We start from the raw sequence: 20,792 nt of genomic DNA, 5'->3' as shown, positions 1-20,792 counted from the left end.
AACCTAAGACATGCACCTTAACAGAATCTGTGCCTCTTCCCCAGATTGCAGGAGTGGACTATGTCTACTTTGTCCAGAAGAACTCTCTGAACAGGCGAGAAAGGACTCTGCACATAGAAGCCTACAATGAAACCTTCTCCAACAGAGTCATCATCAATGAGCACTGCTCCTACACAGTGAGTAACCACAGACCCTTGCTGGGGCTGCAGATGAGCCAAGGCACTGTTCAGATCTCAGGACTCAGACAGAGCTTGGGTTGTTCCTGGCTTTTACCTTGCAAGAAAAAATAACCAACATGTGGGGAATGAATTTGTAGAGAATTTGTAGAGAATGTATGCTTCTGTGTGCAAACCTTGAGATAAGAAATGCTTACTCAAAATGCCATGGAATAAGACAGACATTGTTGAGAGAGAAATGGAACTAGAAACAAGTTTCAAAGGATGGCCTTGCAAATAAGACTGGATACTTTGGAGAAATAGAACTATGAAAGGTGCATTGTAGTAGGACCCACAAAGGGTAATTTTAGATTGGCTTTAAAGCCTTTACAGCATGGTGTGGCAAAAGCTGATAGGCAAAGAAATGCTTATAATGTATTGTAATTAGAAAAGAGTTGGCTTCTGATTGTGATGGTGTGAATTACAACATTTGTATTGTCTCACCCTTCACATGAGACTCAGAATAAAAGTTTTTAAAACACCTCTCAGTTACCTCATCTCTGGGTCAGAAAAGAGCTTAATCCAGCACCAACACACTGCCCTGAGTGGTAATTGTTAGTGTTAAATGTAATACACTTGCCTCCAAAACTGAGACATCTTTGGCACCCTCTTGCATGAGCATCTTCTCAGAGAGCAGAACACAACATAATTTGCTGTGTTTGACAGCTCTGTTTAGACAAATCTGTGCTTTGTAGCAGCAGTGTGGGACTTGGTGAGGCTGTTGACACCCTGGCAGAACTGCCAGAGGAAAGTTCAGCTGATTTGCCTTCTGCTCAGCTCAGACAGGAGTTCACTGAGTCAGCTATGTGTTTTAACCTACCTTTTTTCATTGTTCTTGGTCTTCAGTGCAAATGTTGATGCAGAGGAGTCTGGTGGCAGACCTGCTGCTCTGCTCATGGTTTATTTCTGAATGGCTCAGCCCACCCTCATGGGCTCTTCCAGCATGTACTGTAGCAGTAGAATTTCAAATTGATGTTAAAGGTCAGATCAGAGCTAACAAATGTGACTGATTTATCTATATTGTAGCACTCTTTCTTGGTCATAACATTTTCTGTTGTGTTTAACCTGTGGTTAAAATATCACTGGGTGCTAAACCCACTTGACACTATTATCTATAATTTTTATAATTATTTCTGCTGTAACTTCCAGAGTAAATGTAAAAATACTCTCCCACTTACCTGGAGTTTTTTATGTGAAAGCTCTGTTTAAACAGGGGAAATGCTGTACAGAAAAGTGCATGAGGTAAATATGTACAAAAACACAGCACTTCTCTATGCCCATTTGCTCTACTCAATTGAGAAATTAGGTTAATTAAAAACCCAGATTTTTAATGGAAGAATAAATTGTTTCTTAAAGTTCATTTTTATTAAAGGTAACTTATAATTGAATTTCTGAAAATACAGGAAAATTCTTAAATGATGTTATGAGTTGTCCTTACTGAGGTTGTACAAGTCTTCTACCTCCCATTCCCTAATGCAGAAACAGAAAATGAAGGTAAAAGGGGTTTTTTTTCTGCAGTTGTCTCTTCATAAAGTGTTGATTCTGTTCTTAGCCAAATTTAGCATGTTTTGAGGGGGAGGGGAACCCTAAGGCATCAGGCCAGTTACATGCTCAGAAATCCAGCCTTTTGTGATGTTTTTACAATGACAAATTCAGAGCCTGGCCTAGAAATTGCTTGAACAAATATATTTCAGCTGAAGAGAGTTTAAAGAACAGCTTTTTTGTAACAGTATCAGTCATCAAATTGTTTAGGTTGGAAAAGCCCTTTAAAATTGAGTCCAACTAAAAGTCTGTTTCAGGATCGTGTCAGTAAAGCAAGAGATAAGCTAAGAGGGAAGGTGTCAGCTGAGTGAGGAGTGTGCACTTCTGTCTGTGGTATTATCATGGGAGAGCAAACTAAAACAGTTTTCATTCTACAGAATGCTGAAATACCTCCTGGCTCAGTGTGAGAACAGTGTTTTGGCTGTCTTGAAATGTTGGGAGTGCTGCCCCTGCCCTTTCTGCAGGGCTCAGCCTGGCTGAGCTGGCCCTGGCTATCAGCCACAGCAGAGCTCCCTGTGGAGGCTTTTACCCTGTTCCACACACACCCTGCAGTCCCAGCCCTTATCTGGACTGAGGGACTGTAGAAATGTGCCTTCCTCTGGCTCTTGGCTGGTGCACTTGTGTTTCTCCACCCTCCCCTTTCTTGTTAAGACCAAAAAAAATGGCTGTGGGACCAAAAGCTTCTCAGCTTTTTTGTCTTTTGGTGTTCCCTCTTCCCAATTGTGAAGCAAGTGAAGCAAATTCCACTTGAATGTTTTTGACTGTGTGAACCTGTAAAACAAGAACATTTCAAATATTGTGAGGGAGAAAAAAAACCCTAAATGGATAACTGAGCTGTATGATCTTCTGACTTGCAGGTTCATCCTGACAATGAAGATTGGACCTGTTTTGAACAATCAGCAAGTCTGGATATCAAATCTTTTTTTGGTTTTGAAAGCACAGTGGAAAAGATTGCCATGAAGCAATACACCAGCAATATTAAAAAGGTGAGCCTGCAGTTGGGAAGGATGTGCCTGGCTCCAAGTTACCAAAAGACAATGAGACTGCTGCTAAGTAACAGGCTGCTCTGCTCAGAAACCTGGGCTGCTTTGCTAAGGGCCTGGGGCACTGTGTCTGTGTAGGGCTGTTTCAAGTGAAATCTTTAGAGGTCTGATCACTTAATTTTCAGCCCAATCCTTTCTGTGTCTAAATATGTGGGTTTTTCAGCAGCTGAAGTAAATTTTCTTTTTTGAAGGGAAAAGAAATAATAGAGTACTACCTGAAGCAGTTGGAGGAAGAAGGAATAACCTTTGTCCCTCGCTGGACTCCTCCTGTTGCATGTAAATCAGAGAGCAGCACATGCCACCCAAGGAGACCAGTGTCACCTGCCATTAATATCCCAGAGTCTGCCACAAAGGAGGGCTTGAGCAGCAAGGAGATCCTCAACACCTCCAGCAGCCCCTCGGAGCCCACGGCAGGAACACCTGATGGTATGGGGGTCTGATGTGTTTTACTGGGAAGCTTTGAACTGGAGAGGCCCTCAGCACTGGGCACTTCTGGGCTGCTGGGGAGCTCCACATTGCTCCTGAGTTGGGGACATGCAGTGTTCAAGGGTGGGCTCACCAAGCAGTGACACGTGGCAGGGCTCAGGCAGCTGTTACAGGCTGAGCTTGTGAGTAGAGATCAGGTATGAGCAGAAAAACTCTTTGCTGTTCATTGGGTTGCAAGTGAGCAGTCTGCTCTTATCCTGAAATTCAGGGATGGGTGTAACTACAGGAATGATGGGGAGGAAACAGCTGAAACTTCCCTAGATAGTCTTCTGGGAATTTGGGAAAATTCTTGCACTGGGAGATCAAAACTTCTCTAAGTATTTCTAGAAGCAGCAATCCCAGTGGTGCTGTGGATTGATGAATCTGAGTAGACTGGCAAAATACTTTTAACAAATGTCTGCTTTTGCTCCTTCCTTAGCTGCAGAAGGAGAGTTTTATCTTCTTCTTGAAGATGACTGTGTTTGTTGCCTTACTCATCTTTTCATTGATTCAAAGGAACCTTATTCAGTTCTGACTGTGCTGAACACAGCAGCCACTTTGAGATAGCAGCAAATCAGATCACGTGGTGCTTGGTCAGGTCAGGATCTCTCTGATCACCTGTAATCTCTTTTTAGATAAGCTGGATGCAGACTACATCAAGAGGTACCTGGGGGACCTGACCCCGATGCAGGAGAGCTGCCTCATCCGCCTGCGGCAGTGGCTCCAGGAGACACACAAAGGCAAGGTGAGCTCCGGGGGTGTCCCCTGGCTTGGAGAGAGTGACACACAAGGTGGGCCTGAGGAAATGCCCTGCCACACCCCCTGGGGCTGACTCTTTCTGCTAAGTGGCTCTCCATGATCAGAACCTACATTTAAGCAGTGGCAATAGGAGGAGTTCATTGTGACTGTCCAGCTGACTTTGCAGCTGCGGTGCTTCAATAATTAGCTTGAAAACCTCTCAGACTGTCAGTTAAACTGCCCCAGGGGAATGGCATCAGTTTTATAAGTCTTCCTGGTTTCTACAATGACCTTATTTTTATATTTGTTTGTTTTGGCCAAACATCATAGTCTTAAGTACTGATTGGGAGGAGTAGAGCACTGATAGCAAGGCTGGGGTTTTTCCAGTGCCTTGTGATTTGCATGTGTGTCTCAGCTTCCTCTAACTTAACAATAAACACAATCTGTGTTCTGTCCTGATTTATTTAAATTGGACTGGCTTGGTATGGTCATGCAGGTGGAAATGATTACATTAGAGTTCATGAAATTTTTATATCCCTTATGAAGGTAGCTGCAGTGCCGACAGGGCTCATGATTTTGTTTCAAACAAAGGCTGATTTTCTTGAGTAACTCCCAGTGTTACACATCATCCTCATGCATTGGTGCAGGGCTGCACATTTTTCAGCTTCTATTGTTTGGCTTTCTGTTCTTGTTTCAAACCTTGAATACAAAATTTGGTTTGGTTTTGTTAATAGATCCCAAAGGATGAGCACATTTTAAGATTCCTGCGTGCCAGGGACTTCAACATCGACAAAGCAAGAGAGATCCTTTGCCAGTCACTGACGTGGCGTAAGCAGCACCAGGTGGATTTTATTCTGGACACCTGGAATCCTCCCCAAGTGCTTCAAGATTACTATGCAGGAGGCTGGCATCATCATGACAAAGGTATGGTTTCAGTACAAAATATGTATTGAACAGCCTTTTTACCTTTTGAATCAAAGGTGATAGTTGTCCCTCTCTTAACTAGAGGTGGCTGGTTGGAACTTCTAGAGACACTTAAATTGATAGAATGTTTTGAGTTGAAAGGGAATTTAAAATAATCTTGTTCCATCTCCCTCCATGGACAGGGACACCTTCCACTTGACCAGGTTGCTCAGAGCCCTGTCCAACCTGGCCTTGAACATTTCAGGGGCATCCACAGCTTCTTTGGGCAGCCTGTTCCAGTGCCTTGCCAGCCCTTAGGGGCTAGAGGCAGAGTCCTGGATCAGAGTCTTTCTGGCTAATACTGAAATACTTAAATCTGCTTTGCCAGGAACTTAAAAAAAGTGATTAATTGCACTTCTCTAGTGCTCTGAGATACTTAGAAGGGTGTTAGGCAAATGCTGAGTGTGCTCTTTCAGTGATTAAAAGGTGTTTGTAAATAAGTATATCTTCGTAATCAATTTATTTCTGATGTTGAATAAGTCTGCTGATGGCATAAATGAATATTTATTTGGTATTACAATCAGCTTAATGATGAGAAGTGGAATGTTGCAAAAACATCAAATAGAGCAGGTTTATTTAAGAAGAGAAGCAGCTTTGGCTGAATTCCCTTTGTGCTGTGAGCCTGCCACACTCCCCTGTCCCTCTGCTTTATCGTGCACTGATCTCGTTGCTAATACATACATAGAAATGAAACACGTTGGAATTTGTGCCTTGAGGCAAGCTGGGCTCTTCAGATAAGGAAATGATCTCTTACTGTGAGCAATCTGGGCTCTGATTGAGTCTTTTCCCACCAGGCACCATTGTTTCTGCTCAGCTCTTCCTTTTCCAAGCAGCATATGAAACAGGGCAGGATGCTGTAGTGGCCAGGAGACAGGGAGGACACAGAAGAAGTTTAATCACAGAGCTTGAATGGCTCTTCCCTGCTGCTCTGGGTTTGACAGACCTCAAACTGAGAAAATAGAAAATGAGAATGTGCTTGTAAAGATTGTAGGGAAAAAGACCTGTTAATAAGTTCTCCTTTTCAGCCCATTCCTTGTCTGTCCTTTGCAAAGACTTCCTCTGTCAATTGCACACAACTGGGTCCTGCCAGTGAGCAGAAAGGTGCAGAATGCATCAAAGTCTTGTTTAATGTTCTTCTGAGAAGTTCTGCAGTCTTGTGGTGAACTTCATGCCCCCTCCCTTCCCCTGCAGTTCCTTTGATCTCTCTTGCAGCATGCCCACAAGTAAAGCATGGCTTTGTCAATAATGGAAACACCATTTCAGAACTGAGCAGTTCTCTATAATTTAAAACTTTACAGTGGTAGGTTCTTTTTTTAAACCCTCTTTTCTAGTATTGCTCCTTTCCTCCTACATATGTTAAATGTGCCAAACTCAAGCTGGCTGAATGCTGTGTGACTTCTAGTGCTTCAGCAAGGGCAGCAGTGATAATGAAGCATGTTGTCTAGAATGAGCTATCAGTGCTGAAGAAAAGAAGTTATTATTTTGGCTTGCAATTAGCACAGATTTCTATACATCTGAATGGCTCTTATTTTGACAGGGATGCTTCAATCGAATGTCTTTTTAAAACCACAAAGCTCTAATGGAATATAAATTGTACAGTGAAAACAGAGCACTGTCAGCTGAGAGTCTCCTTCATGTGTCATTTGGGTGGACCAGGGTTACTGAGCTGTTGGTTTGGGTTTGGAGAAATCTGTGTCAGGGAGGGAGGGAGGGAGGGAGGGAGGGAGACCTGCTATGAAGCTTAATAGCAGTTTTTGTTTAGTGTTTCAAAGCTAAGCAGTACATTCCAAGATAAGTGTGTGCCCATGTTAAAATAACATTTTCTTTTAGTCCACCTGATAAAACATAAAACACTGTGAACTTCCATGGGGGCAGTGTCTTTGTCAAATAAACAACTGGCCTTGACTCTGAAGTTTTGGTTGTTTGTTGGTTTTCTTAATAGTGTGTTTTTTGCAGTTTCTCTCCTTGTGTCCCAAAGGACTTAATGATAATTTGATAACCTCTCTTGCAGCTGTTGGAGGGAAGTGAAGCTGCACAGACAACAAGACTTGAGGGAGATTTTTATGTAGAAAGCTTCCTCTTTTTCTTCTTTTTATATTGTATGCTAGCATATTCCCTTTTATAAGCAGGTGATTGTTTAGCCTGTGTATTAGAATAGATGAAGCAAAGCCTAACAAGTGCATCACAACTTTAGAGGGAGGCTGGGAGCTATTTTGTACAACTAAGAGCCAAAAAGGCAAACTTTGATTATCAATTTCAGCCAACACAGTAATTCACCTTAATGCCTGAGTATCCTGCCAGTGTCAGGCTGACTGTGGATGGGCAGGGCTCTAATGCAGAAGGTCCAGCAGAAGCTGATCTCTGGAGCAGAGTCTGTTCTCACCAGGCTAACCTGCATTAGCAGGGCTGTGTGCCAGTTCTGCACAGTGTGCAGTGGCAGAGCTGAGTGTGGCTCCATCCAGCAGGCTCTGCAGAGGGCAGGCTCTGGGTTAACCCTTGGGTTCATTAATTCCCAGATGTCAGGATGGCTATTTTTTAACTCTCCAGAGCACTACTGCATCACATGTGATAAAAGCCTTGGAGCCTTCCTTGCAGCTCTGCAGCTACAGGAAAGCTTCAGTGGGTTGGTGTACCTGAGCTGTCCTGGAAGCTAAGAATAGTCTGTGTCATTAATTGTGTATACCAAGGTCTGGAGTGAACTGATGCACTCAAAGTCCTTTGAACTTTCCCTGAAGGTCAGGGAGCTATTTCTGAATCAGGATATGATCATTTTGTAGCTCATTTACAGATAATCTGTTGGTGTGGCTGCACTGGGTGATGTTTATGTTGCCGTCTGCTCTTGATTCTTCCTCATACAGGGAGGTTTAACTGTTATGGTTTGTTTCCGTCTGAATTTTTTAGAAGAGCTCTCTCAAATGTCTCCTGCTGTGTTTTTTGTGTCTCTTGTGCAGATGGGCGCCCTCTGTACGTGCTGAGGCTGGGCCAGATGGACACCAAGGGCCTGGTGCGAGCGCTGGGGGAGGAGGCCCTGCTGCGCTACGTGAGTGTTCCCAAAACAACACAGGATTGCAGGCAGAAACCCCCATGTGAACAATGCCAACCACTTGGTTTTGAAATTTTAAAAGTTTAATAGTAATAAAATAGTTATAGTCCAAATTATTACTACTCTAATTGTATTACTATTTTTATTTGGATTTGGACAATATGAGACAATAGAAACAAAGAGTTACGGATGTCCGGGTACCTTTTAATGGGCAGCATAAGCCCGGAAAAGGACACAGTTAACAGAGGATTAACCCTTAAAAACAATAACCAGTTGCATATTCATATATCTCATACATGATGCATAAATTCCATTCAAATACAGGATTCTGTCTGGTCAGTGTCAACTTCTCTTAATCCTAATGGTGTTGTCCTGCCCAAGCAAGGCAGGAAGAAGTTCAGAAGTTTGTTTCTCCTGATAATGGAGCAATAAATTCTCTTTCACTGAAAGATTCAGGTGTCCTGTGGCTGCTATCTCAGTGTGAGTCCTTTCTTTAGAAAAAAAAGTATCCTACATAGCATAGTTTCTATTTTAACATTATGTTATAACCTAAAACTATATTAACACACTACTTAAGAGAATTAATACAGCATTACTTTCTAAACCAACACATATAATATTCATTTTAATATCTGCAAAAAGCCAATCATGAAATAGGCATTTTTCACACCCCAGGTGTTCTCATAATGCTTCTCTTGGGGCTGTTTCTCTTCTGCTCCCTTCTACTGCAGAGCAGTGCAGCCCAACTCCCAAATCTGTTTGGGGGGAAGGTTTTACAGGCACTGGGCATTGGTGCAGGCTGCCAAAAAATCAGGCCATGATAGTGTCATGGGCAACTTTTCCATCAGTTTTTGGTTGGAATACCTCTGAAAGCCCCTGGCAGCTGTTCCTGGTGTGTTCTGCAGGCTGATGGAAAGGTGGAATTCCTGCCAGCTCCTGTGGTTATTGATGGGCATTTGCACAGATTCTTCTGCACTTGTGCAGGGTTTCAGACTGCAGTCTCTGCTCTTGTACAGAAGGGAAAATGCCACACTCAGCATTTTGTCAAGCCTGTACACCCCAGGGATAAGAATCATGTATTTTTAAAGAGAAAGTGCTTGCCTGTACTTCTGCCTTCTTCTCTAAAGCCATCACTCAGACTGTTACTGTAGATCTGCTCAGCTTCCAAGCAGAAAGCTGGCAGAATTCCAGGTTTGCAATAACTTCTTTTGACTCCTAGTAATGACAGGAGTAGCCATAGTGACTATTAAAAACAGGGAGTGGGTTTTATTTTTCTCTCCTAGTAGCGTTTCCAAGCCGACACTAACTTTTGTTTGCTTGCCCCAGTTCTGTTTCAAGGTTACTTTCTGTGATTTCAAAAGGGGCTTTAATTTCTGAGTAATTAAGGATATTTGTAGTCATTTCTAAAGAATTCTTTGGTGGGGGGAAAAGTTTATGCTGGTTTGATCTTGTAGTTTCAATTAATCTTTGGATATAAACATATTTTCTTTATCCTATCTACTGAGTTTGAGACTAACTTTTCTAAACCCCACTCTTTTTTGTGCAGGTTCTTTCAATAAATGAGAAGGGCTGAGGAGATGTGAGGAGAATACAAAAGTATTTGGCAGGCCAATAAGGTAAAGTCTGCTCTGTGGGAATGAGCTGCTTTCATGGGGTGTGGGGGGGAATGTCAGGCAGTGGAACAAGCACAGGATAGGCTGTGTCTCACATGCAGGTACAATCACACAGTTAATTAAGAGCCTCCCCAATCAGTGGGCCTGGAGGGAAAGTGCCTGGGGAAGCCTGAGGGACACACATCACCTGCCCCAACAGCCTTGGCCTTGTGCTTGTAATGGCTCTGTTGGGGCTGTTTCTCTTCTGCTCCTTTCTATTGCAGACCAGTGCAGCCTAACTCCCAAACCTGTCTGTGGGGGAGGCTTTACAGGCACTGGGCATTGGTGCAGGCTGCCAAAAAATCAGGCCATGATAGTGTCATGAGTAACAGTTCCAGTAGTTTAAGGTGTGGCTTCCATGTCACTTGTTCATCCATGACTCCAAGGCTCAGTACACAGTTCTGGTTTGCATTCTCCATTTATTATGTGTGGCTACTCAGCTGTTGATCCAAGGTGAGGTCATGAGGCTCCTGTAAAACCTGGGATCTGGTTTTCCATGTTCTGGCATGACTTCATGTGAAGTTCAGTCAAAAGTGGTTTTCTAGCCCATCTTGAAGTCATTGTAGGGGTCACTTGGGAAAGTGGTAAAATGGATTTAAGGGCATGGAATGAAGGCAGGACCAGCCCTGAAAAGATGCCATGTTTCTTGAACTCTCTCCAGTTTCCTTCTCCTAATCTGTAAGGTCCAGGGTGTGGGGTGTGCCTGCTTATCATTTCCTTGTGACAGACCTTGCTGCCCCAGCTCCCCAAGGGAGGTCAGATCCAAGGGAGAGGTCTCATGTGTTTAACAGTTGAATGGTGCTGCCTACTGCATCTTCATTTGTAGCCATAATCCTAAAGGGCTGTGTATTAAACATTTAAAGTGAAACAAAGAAGGGTTTGGTGTTTCATAGGAGCCTTATGCATAATGTAATGGCTGCTGGCTGGTGCAGCACAGCTGTAAATCTTGAATTCCTGCCCAGGGCAAGACCTGAACTTGGAAAGAAACTGAAACACATGCTACAGCTCAGTGGTTAGTATTAAGAACATATCTCTTCCTACAGAAAAAGCTTCCTTCCCTGAGATCTGACAACAGAATTAGCTTTGACATGTATTGGCACTGTTGTGCAGTAGAAAATCTGCTCTGAGAATGTTAAATTGCTTCAGAACAGCATTGTGGCCACTTAAATGATCTCCCAGTAAAAGCAATGGTTTAATCTTTGGGCTGACTGTTGACAGGATCTTTTTTTGGCTTCATAGGAACTGAACTTTTATCTGGAATCTAAAATGTCTGTAGGGGAGTGTGCAGAGTGTTCATTGCACACCCCTTAAACTCCAGGGTCTACAGGCAGCACAAAGCAAGGAGGTAAAACAGAAGAAACCAAAACATGCAGAGGGTCCCCACATTTTAGTGTGTTGGGCACTTGCATAAGCAAGGAAAATTTTGATGTTATTGAGATTTTTCTTTTTATCTCTCTCAAATTCAGCTCTTGGACCTGTCTAGTAGATCTGGAAGGCTTGAACATGAGGCATTTATGGAGGCCTGGTGTCAAGGCCTTGCTGAGAATCATCGAGGTGGTTGAAGCCAATTACCCTGAGACCTTGGGTCGTCTGCTTATCCTCAGAGCACCTCGAGTATTCCCAGTTCTCTGGACACTGGTATGTGTGTAATCCAAGGTGTTCCTCAGCTCTCTCAGTTTGTAAAAGCACTTCAGAGATCAGGCTGCAGCAAATATTCCCATTTGGAAGCATGTCCTTTATATAGGATTCCTGGAGTGGATTAAAAACCACCACCTAAGAACCTGATTACACAGCTGGTTAATTTGGCTTCTTTGTGGTGTGGACTTTGCATAACCAGGATGGTAATGCTCAGTGTGATCAAAACCGATTCCTTCAAAATTGACTTGAAAACAATGTAAATTGACTTGAGGAAAATGTGAGAGCCTGATCTGATCTGTTTTTCTTTCTTTGTAGGTTAGTCCATTCATTGATGACAACACCAGAAAGAAATTCCTTATTTATGCTGGAAATGACTACCAGGGTCCTGGGGGACTGCTGGATTACATAGATAAAGAAATTATCCCTGATTTCCTCGGTGGAGAGTGCATGGTATGAATATAAACTATTGCATATAGCAACTTACTTATTTTTTTTAATTATTATTTTTCCTCTCCTCTAAGCAAAGAAGTCTGTAAGCACAGAGTGATTGCTGGTGTAGTTTGGAGGTGTGGGCTATGGTGTAGGATTCCAGGCTCAGTGCTGTTTTCTGGATCCACTTTAAAAAGAACAGTACAGTGCCTTTCTTGGATGAGTATCTTGATCAAATACCTTATCAAAACAGCCAAGCACAGCTAAAAGCCAGTTTGTTCCCTGGAAAGTTCAGGCAAACATGGTGGCAGAGCTCAGAGCAAGAGCTGTCACTACCAGCTGATCCAGAGAGTCTGTGTCACCTAAAAATCTGATCCCATAAGGAGCCCAAGGAACATGAGGCACATCTGCTAAGAGGGCTCAGCAAACAGCCCAGTCTCCCCACACAGAGTGTGCAGTTACCCCTAACAAACCAGAAAAGTGGTTTCACTGCAGGATACTGTAATTTCTCAGTCCACTGTCACATGCCTGTGACAATGCAGCTGTTTCCTGCCTGGGCCTTGGGTGTCAGTTGTGCCTGGCATTTCACATCTCACTGATAATGTAAGGTTTGTTTCACATGTAATGCTTTTGACAACACAGGCTGGGTGTGTTCTCAGCCCCTGTACACTCTCTAGATTAATTTCTGTACCATTCTTGAAAATTCAGCTGTGTCAGTTCCAATAGAGTCTCAAATGATAATGAAGTACAGTTAGATGTGTTGGAGTTAGAGCATATGTTTATCTCCAGTGGGCTGGTTTTTGTTGCAGCAGTAGCTTTCAGTGTTATCTAATTTGGAGCTTAAAGCTGGCAAAATCCACTGTTTATGTAAGCAAAAGTGAATGTTACCAGAAAGCAAATTGCTACAATACTTCCTGCTAGTACAGGCAGTCTCTCTCTTCTTCTTTACTTCTGAGTATTTGAACAAAAATGACTTCTCTGACATCTTTTCAATTCTCTGTTGTAATTCAGTTACCAAACATTTCTACTTCCCCAGGCACTTCTGTGGAACCTCCTGTCAACTTCATTGCTACAGGCTTCTTAAAACAGAAATTTGCTTAGGGAAGTTGTGTAATCACTTCCAGTTCTGAGCTGTCAGACAGCTGTAACTTCAAAACTGTTAATTTTCCTGGCTGCAGTATATTTTTACCTGCTTGGAAACTTTTTGTTTCTGCCCACTATCCATCCTTAAATTTAGCTGCCACTGTTCTTTCAGGTCACTGTAGCTCTGCTTTTCAGACTTAGTCACTGTTGCCACTTCCCTCAGGATTCTGAAGTGCCTCCCATCTTTCTTCAGTGTTAGGTGGTGTAAATGATAATTACAGCCTTTGCACAGTCCCTTCCTGGGGTGCTGGCTGTTGTGAATGTACAAGATCTGTTCCCCTGGTGTGCAGTTCTGCAAACACCTCACCCAGATAATTTGAAAAAGAATTACATATGTATCATGTACAAACTATAAAATTACTTTCAGACTGTTCCCTTCTCGAGTATTGCTGAATGTTTGTTTCTGAAGCTGGAAGGCAGAGAACAGAATGGGATGGTCACAGGAGATAATTTTTAATGGTTTGTGTTTTAGTGTGAAGTCCCAGAGGGTGGGCTGGTTCCCAAGTCCCTCTACCGGACAGCAGAAGAGCTGGAAAATGAAGACATCAAGCTTTGGACTGAAACAATCTACCAGTCTGCAAGTGTCTTCAAAGGAGCTCCACATGAGGTACAGCTCCAGCTGCCCTTTGCTTTCATTTTCATCTCAGCCCTCTGCTCTGAGCTCAGTCTCTTGGCCTGGGAATGTTTTATTGCTTCTTTATTTAGCTCCTGTGCTTCCACCTTCTGGAGCTTGTGCATGGTGATGCTTTAATAGCTGAAGTTTGGGATTGTTCCTCCTGTTATTATGTTGCCATTTAGAGAATATCACTGGTTTTCATTCTATTCAAAGCCATATTCTTCTAAGGAAAGCAACCAAAATTCTCAGAAGCTTCTTGAAAACTTCTGAAAGTCACAAGAATAGGCACCCCCATCAGGGGGGAATTTCTATCTGCAATGCCTTTTTAAGAGTAGAAACTAAGCCCAGCAACAAAAAAGTTCTGTTCTTTGTCTTTATTTCTGTAGGAGTTTGTTTTTAGTGAGCAAATTGCTCTTGTCTAATGTGTTTTTCCTGCCTCAGGTTCTCATCCAGATCGTGGACGCCTCGTCGGTGATCACGTGGGATTTTGATGTGTGCAAGGGCGACATTGTTTTTAACATCTTCCATTCCAAAAGAGCCCCACAGCCTCCCAAAAAGGACTCTCTGGGAGCTCACAGCATTACATCTCCTGGTGGGAACAACGTCCAGTTGATAGACAAAGTCTGGCAGCTGGGGCGTGACTACAGCATGGTGGAGTCTCCCCTGATCTGCAAAGAAGGGGAGAGTGTGCAGGTGAGGCAGGCAGAGCCCTGTGGGGGCAGATGGAGCCCAAACTGCCTGTTCTTACTCACAGCACTGATGACTGAGTGCTGGTGACTCAGGGCTGGCCTTGCTTTTGGCCAGCATTTAGCTGCTGTTCCAGGCTCGGGTGCTGCAGGGGGCAGGGATGGGATTTATGTGGGATCTGCTGGGAGGGGAAGTTGCATCAGGTCTGCTAGGGACTGAGATGGATCAGCAAGGAACATGGGGAGGAACACCTAAAATGCACTTCCAGAAAGGAACAAAACATGCTTTGGGCTGTGATTCTGACAGTTATTTACTGAAGCAAATACTCTGTGTTTGAGGAATATCACAGTGCCTGTCCTCAGTAATAAGAGAAGGCTGGAAATCAAGGCTGAGCTTCTGTGTGTTTGCCCTCCTGATGGCCAGAGCTCCTGAAGGATTTTTTATGCCATATGCAACCTGTCCTTTAATTCCAGGTTTGATATAACATGCAGCATGTTTATAGTCACACACTACCACTGCTGTTCCTGTTGATTTGAAATGAGTCAAACAGCCTCTGAAAAAGCAGCTCCTTAAGTCACCAAGATGGAAATGTTAAACTGGAAATATGGGCAGTGACCTCTTAAACTGTGAGGCAGAAGCCTTGACTGCTCTTTTCACAGTCTCAAAGGACAGCTGTGAATGAAAATAAATTGAAAAATGGATATTGTTTTAAAGCAGAACTTGTTCTTTCAGAATATTAAATCCTAACTCCTTGGCACTGTCAAACTGCTGGTGTTCCATCCCAGATTTGATAAGGATGTTGTGTGGGGGGAGTCTCCCAGCACTGCCATTTGGCTGAGGAGCTGAAATATTAGCATTGGGCAAAAATTCCGGGCATGGAGGCACTTTTTCTAGGCTTAGAAAAGTAAAGTCAAGCCTACAAATCTCTTGTTAACTGAGTTAATTTTTGATTTTTGTTGTGTCTCCTTGCAGGGCTCCCATGTGACCAGGTGGCCTGGCTTCTACATTTTACAGTGGAAATTCCACAGCATGCCTGCCTGTGCTACAACCAACCTGCCTCGTGTGGATGATGTGCTGGCATCTCTCCAGGTGTCCTCTCACAAATGTAAAGTCATGTACTATACAGAAGTGATAGGATCTGAAGATTTCAGGTATGTCTGGCCAAGGGCAGCCAATGTCAAAGCTTCACTTAAATACAATTAAATTATTAGGGCCTTAAAAAGTTGCACTGAGGGCAACTAATTTATAAAAGGGGTTAATTACTTGTCTGGTGGTAATGTCACTGGTCATTTGAGAGCTTGTTGGGCTTGGCAGATTGTCCTGTAGGCGGAAGTGCAATCCAAATTCCAGTTGTTGAATTTCATTTTCTGCCAGTGGATAGACTTGACTGAAATGAAATCTGTCTCTTTGAACAGCATCTGGTTTTTGAAAGGAGTGCAGTGTCCTCATTGCTTTATGTGGTGAGGCAGAAAAGCTTTTGAGTATCTGCACCAAAGCTGTTACTTTCTTTTTATTCAGTGTGCAAACAAATACAGTACAGATACAAAGCAGAAATCAAAATCTTTGTGAGTTCTGAAGCTTAAAACTGCTTTCTTCTTTTTTTTTTTTCCTCTGCAGGGGATCTATGACCAGCCTTGAATCAAGCCACAGTGGATTCTCCCAGCTCAGTGCTGCCACCACCTCCTCTAGCCAGTCCCATTCCAGCTCCATGATTTCCAGGTAGTGCCACAACAGCTGAAAAGCAAATGGATGTGATGGCTGGACCCTCGCCCGTGGCAGCTGACTGCAATACAGCATATTCAACTGGCAATTGTGCAAAAAAAACCCCACCCCAAAAAGCCTTTTCTAGATAGTAAAGTAGCTGTTTGAATTTTACACTTAGTGGTTTTGATCTTTGTTAGATCCAACAGCTTGTCTCTTAACTTTAACCCTTTTTCCTAAATCAGCCATAAATATTTTTGCAAGTGTGCTTGCACAAATCCTAACTCTGAACACAAGGGCTCTTACTGAAAAGGAAAAACAACCAGTGCATCAGTTAAGAATGATTTCTTTTTTTAACTGTGTAGATGTTAAAAAGTGAAAAAGAAAAACCCTACCAAAAATGCTCCGTAGTGCATTAGAGATCAACTGCAAGTCTCCTGTCAGGACATTTCTTTCCTTCCTGAGAAATCCCCTGTGATATTCCAGTGCTGCAAACTGTTCTCCTCTTGCCACTAATGATGTTCAAGACAAAGAACAGCAGTTGCTGGATACTTGACTTTGTGAGTCCATTTTTTTCAAAGCATGCCCACAGAGCTGTGGCCAGGCTGTAACACTGAATATATCTTTTGTATGAGCACATTTCTGGGGAATTTGAGCTCTGGGTCTTGCTGGGTTAAAGCAATTTCTTCTTTCCTTGGATTTGTGCATGGAGCAGTGTGGAGAGAGAAGTGGAGAGCAGGCTCTCCCTCACTGTGTCACTCTGGGCTCATCCAGAGCTGCTCTGAGCTTCTGTTCCCAGCTCTGTGCTGGAGCTTCACTCTGCTTCCTTAGTGCATTCCAAGCAAATGGATTTTATTGAGATTCTCTTCTTGTCAGGAACTTATGCAGAGCTTCAGCTTGCTGCTCAAAGCAGTCTGAAGAGGTGTGGCTTCCATCCTTCCCGAGCAGTTCTCCCTCCCTGGGGCCTCCTGTCCTTCCCTGTGCCTGGCAGAAATAGAGCACCTCAGTTCTGGTCAGCCTTGCTGTGAGCAGGGAGCACAGGGATCTCCCCTCTGAGTGATACAGCAGAAGATATTTAAGGACTTTCTCCACCGTTTTCACAACTGCCACTGCTAGAGGTGATCTGCCATTTGAGATTCTGTCCCTGTTGGTCAGGGATTTGGGGTTCTGCCATCTGGGATTCTGTCCCTGTTCCAGGCCCAAGCTGGACCCTTGCTGAACTCTGTTCAGGTGTTCTTCCTTCTCCAGCCCTCTCTCTATGCACAGCAAAAGGCCCCAAAGACTGAACTGTCAGACACAGACCACACCTGGCAGTGGAGCAGAGAAGATTTTGGTCTCAAATGCAGCAGGATTTGCACAATTAAAGCCTTCTTGGTCTTTCCTTACCCTTGCTAGAGCTAAAATGTCCATGCAGGCACAAGGAGCTTCTGTGCTGGCTGCAGTCCCTGCTGGGAAGTGGGAGAGGGTCTGGCTTGGGTAAGTGGTGGAGGAGCTTCAGGAGGTGTTGCACTTGGAAAGTAGAACTCACTCGAGATTCTGGATCCCCTGCCTGAGGAATGCTGGTTCTGAACTCAGTGTGAAGCTTTTTTCTGCCTGCAGAGCTCTGGAGAGGCAGGTGACAGACCCCTGACAGCAGCTCTGCTGCAGCCCCGTTCTGGCTGTGGCACGTGCCAGAGCTGACAGAAATTTTAGTAACAGAGGTGCTCAGAGACCAACCTCCTTAAACTGAAGCAAGTGGATCTGTTCTGGAGCTATTTTAGGACTCAGAAGCTGAAGGTGGAGGTCAGGCTGTTACTGCTTTGGTGTCACACAGCTCCCACCACTGTCTGCACAGCAGCCTGCACAGGCTGTGGCTCCAGGGCTGCTCCCAGCAGCTCTGCCTGAATTCCTGAGCCCAGGAGTCAGGCTTGCCAGCACAGGGAGAGCAGCTGAAGCACAGTGAGGTTCACCTGCTGACACTCATGACACTCACTCTTCCATTCACCAGGCTGTAAGGGCTGAAGATGGTCCCTTTCTCTCTCTCTCTCTCTCTCAGATGGCGATTTTGCTGACAACTCTAAAGAATCTGCTCCATTCAACACTCCACATCTTGTCCAGGTGTCTGCCTATGTAGACCTTTTTGAGTTGCAGTCTCTTTTCAAGTCTGAAGATCTATATTTTTGTTTTACACTTGAGCTGGCTCAAAAGTGGCACTTTGGGTTTTTCCTGCTTTTGATCTTAACACATCATTTAGAGCTCAAAGCACATTACAGCACAAACAACCAGGGAGATAAAATTCCACAAAAACAATAGTTAATCTTCCTGTAAGCAAAGTGCTGTGGCAATATGACTTGATCACTGCAGTCTAACTAAATTTCCCATACCCTGGTCTTTCTTTGTGTGATACTGCTCTTCCTTCTCTCAGCCAGTGACTCTTCTGTTGGCACCTTTCCTGTTATCAGTGTCCTTCACTTCCCTGTCCCTCCTCATGAACTGCATATCAAATTCTGTAAATGTTTTGTATACATAATACCTCATTCTTGGTAATAAAATACAGATAGTCTTTAAAAGATTTTTTTATTGTTATCAATAAATGTTAACTGTTTGGAAAAAAAAAGGGGGGAAATGTCTTTCTTTCATTCATCTGCTGCAAAGCTGCTGGGTTATTTTATGTGCTGGATTCAGGTCTGCCAGTGCTGGGTGAGGGAGGGGCTCCTTGGCTGCCCCCACCACTGCCACCTCAGGCAGGAGGCCCAGACAGTCACACTCAGGAAATGATGGTTTTTAATTAGTAGAAGTAGAATAAGCTTCAGCTATTTTAGAAACAGAAGCCAATAAATGTCAAACTGGGTTTTCTAATTCCTGGAGCTGGAGCAGAGGCTACAGCATGTTAATGGTTGTTCTTTCAAATTTGATCCAAGCTGTGAAGTTTCTCTACATGAGAATCTTTGACCATGGACATGGAGGTCTGTCAGCAGGACCAGATGGCTGCCTGACCTACTAAAGGCTTTAGCATGTGGTCAATATTTCTGTGCCAGCAATGGTAATGGACCTGCTCTCAGCTGCTCAGGGGCTTGCCGAGTGCAGCAGCCCTTGAGAAGGTGTTGTGCGAGGAGGTGGCTTTGCTGGTCGGCTGGAGATGAGGGGGGGCTGCCTTTGTGGCCAGTGCCCCTCTCTGAAATGGCAACTGAATAAAGCTGAGCCTCAGCCCCGGCTTGACCTGGGCAGGTGTGAATGGTGCAGGCCAGGGCTGCATCAAACAGCTCCTCTGGGAGAGGTGTCAGTCTGAAGTGTGTGGTTCGGGATTTGATTTCATTTCATTTCATTTCATTTTATTTTTTAATTTTTATTTTATTTATTTTTATTTTATTTATTTATTCATTTTATTATGGGCTTTTATGAGACAAAGCAAAACTGAAAGAAATTTCACCTCTTTTTTTTTTTCCCCCACCAGCGTCCCTTGCTCCCCACCAAGCTGAGGGCTCCGTGTTATTCAGGTGGCTCCATTTGAAGCCTTGGTTTGCCATGGAGCTGTAAATTCCCAGGGAAGGATCCTGAGTTGCCGTTCCCAGTGTCCCTGTAGGAGTGTGCCTCTTGTTGACAAAGTGACAAAACTATCTTTTGTCCTCTTAAAAGCAAAGACGTCTAGAAGCTTCTCTCCTCGATTAAGTGAAAAGACACCTCCTAAGACTAAGGAGACTTCACCTCAAACTTAAGGATAGCTAACTGGACAGAAGCCAAAAAGTCCCGCCCAAGCAATTAACTAGAAAAAGGAGTGAACAAAGAAACTAAGGCTGTTGGGAGGTGTTTGACGAGGAGCAAGAACAGTCTGGCACCTAACTCACTTTTTGTATTAGTTATTTTGCCTTTTATTGCACCCTTTTGTTTCCAACACCGCAACAGAAGCCATCCTGCTGATTGTTGTGGCTCCAAGGGTAGCTGAGATATCCTGGGTGTGTTTTAGGCCTCCTGGAGCTCATTTAGACCCAGCTCGAGGAAGTTACTGGAACATGTCCCCAGTGTGTCCCGCTGGAGCAGGAGCTGATCCCGGCCAAACAGCAGCGCCCGGGCCCTGCAGGAGTCCCCAGGGCTGGCTGCTCTCTGTGAAAAATGCCAATCACTTGTTTTTGAAAGTGTAATAGTAATAAAATGGTTATAAAAATAGTAATACAATTAGAATAATAATAATTTGGACAATTTGGATTAGGACAATATGAGGCAATAGAAACAAAGAGTTACAGACAGTCCAGCTCCCTCTTTCTGGGCAAAATAAGCCCCAAAAAGGACCCACGTTAACAGAGGATTAACCCTTCAAAACAATAACCAGTTGCATATTCATACATCTCATACATGATGCATAAATTCCATTCAAACACAGGATTCTGTCTGGGCTGTGTCAGCTTCTTCCTCTGCATCCTGACAGCTCTTCAGGGCTGAGCGAGGCAGGAAGAAGTTCAGAAGTTCATTTCTTCTGATAAGGGAGCAATAAATTATTTTTCTCTGAAAGATTCAGGTGTCCTGTGGCTGCTATCTCGCTGCAAGTCCTTTCTTTAAAAAAGTATCTTACATAGCATAGTTTCTATTTTAACATTATGTTATCACCCAAAACTATATTAACACACTACTTAAGAAAATTAATACAGCATAACTTTCTAACATAATACATATAATATTAATTTCAATATTTGTGAAAAGCCAATCAGAAAATACACATTTTTCACAGGGGGAAGGAGCGAGCCCAGCACAGCATCCCAGAAGCTGCTTCCCAGGGTGGGGCTGCTTCGTGCTGCAGGGAGAGACAAAGCCTTCCAAAGGTGGAAGTGTTAGGTATTGGCTGGCTTTCCCAAGTCATCAGCAGCCAGCTCTATTATTCAGGCTCTAAAAGAAAAATTTGCCTTCTCCTGGGTTTTCTTGGAAGGGCAGGAAGGCACTTAGGTT

The 20,792-nt window shown here is 43.7% G+C and overlaps 1 protein-coding gene across 1 annotated transcript in view; it reads left to right on the top strand.

The window, feature by feature from the left end:
- The window catches only part of SEC14L1 (SEC14 like lipid binding 1), a 41,411-nt gene extending 22,985 nt beyond the window's left edge, over positions 1-18,426 (top strand). The window contains 13 exon segments of the mRNA XM_036394550.1: positions 45-176; positions 2,615-2,743; positions 2,992-3,226; positions 3,901-4,010; positions 4,738-4,927; positions 7,918-8,010; positions 9,556-9,625; positions 11,128-11,299; positions 11,615-11,749; positions 13,344-13,478; positions 13,929-14,180; positions 15,147-15,325; positions 15,792-18,426. Coding sequence (XP_036250443.1) covers positions 45-176; positions 2,615-2,743; positions 2,992-3,226; positions 3,901-4,010; positions 4,738-4,927; positions 7,918-8,010; positions 9,556-9,625; positions 11,128-11,299; positions 11,615-11,749; positions 13,344-13,478; positions 13,929-14,180; positions 15,147-15,325; positions 15,792-15,897 — 1,938 coding nt within the window. The 3' untranslated portion in view covers positions 15,898-18,426.
- Positions 18,427-20,792: the final 2,366 nt, after the last annotated feature.

This window comes from Molothrus ater, chromosome 19 (genome assembly GCF_012460135.2).
Source record: "Molothrus ater isolate BHLD 08-10-18 breed brown headed cowbird chromosome 19, BPBGC_Mater_1.1, whole genome shotgun sequence".
Taxonomy (NCBI): Eukaryota; Metazoa; Chordata; class Aves; order Passeriformes; family Icteridae; genus Molothrus; species Molothrus ater.
This window is presented reverse-complemented; position numbering and strand designations above follow the sequence as displayed.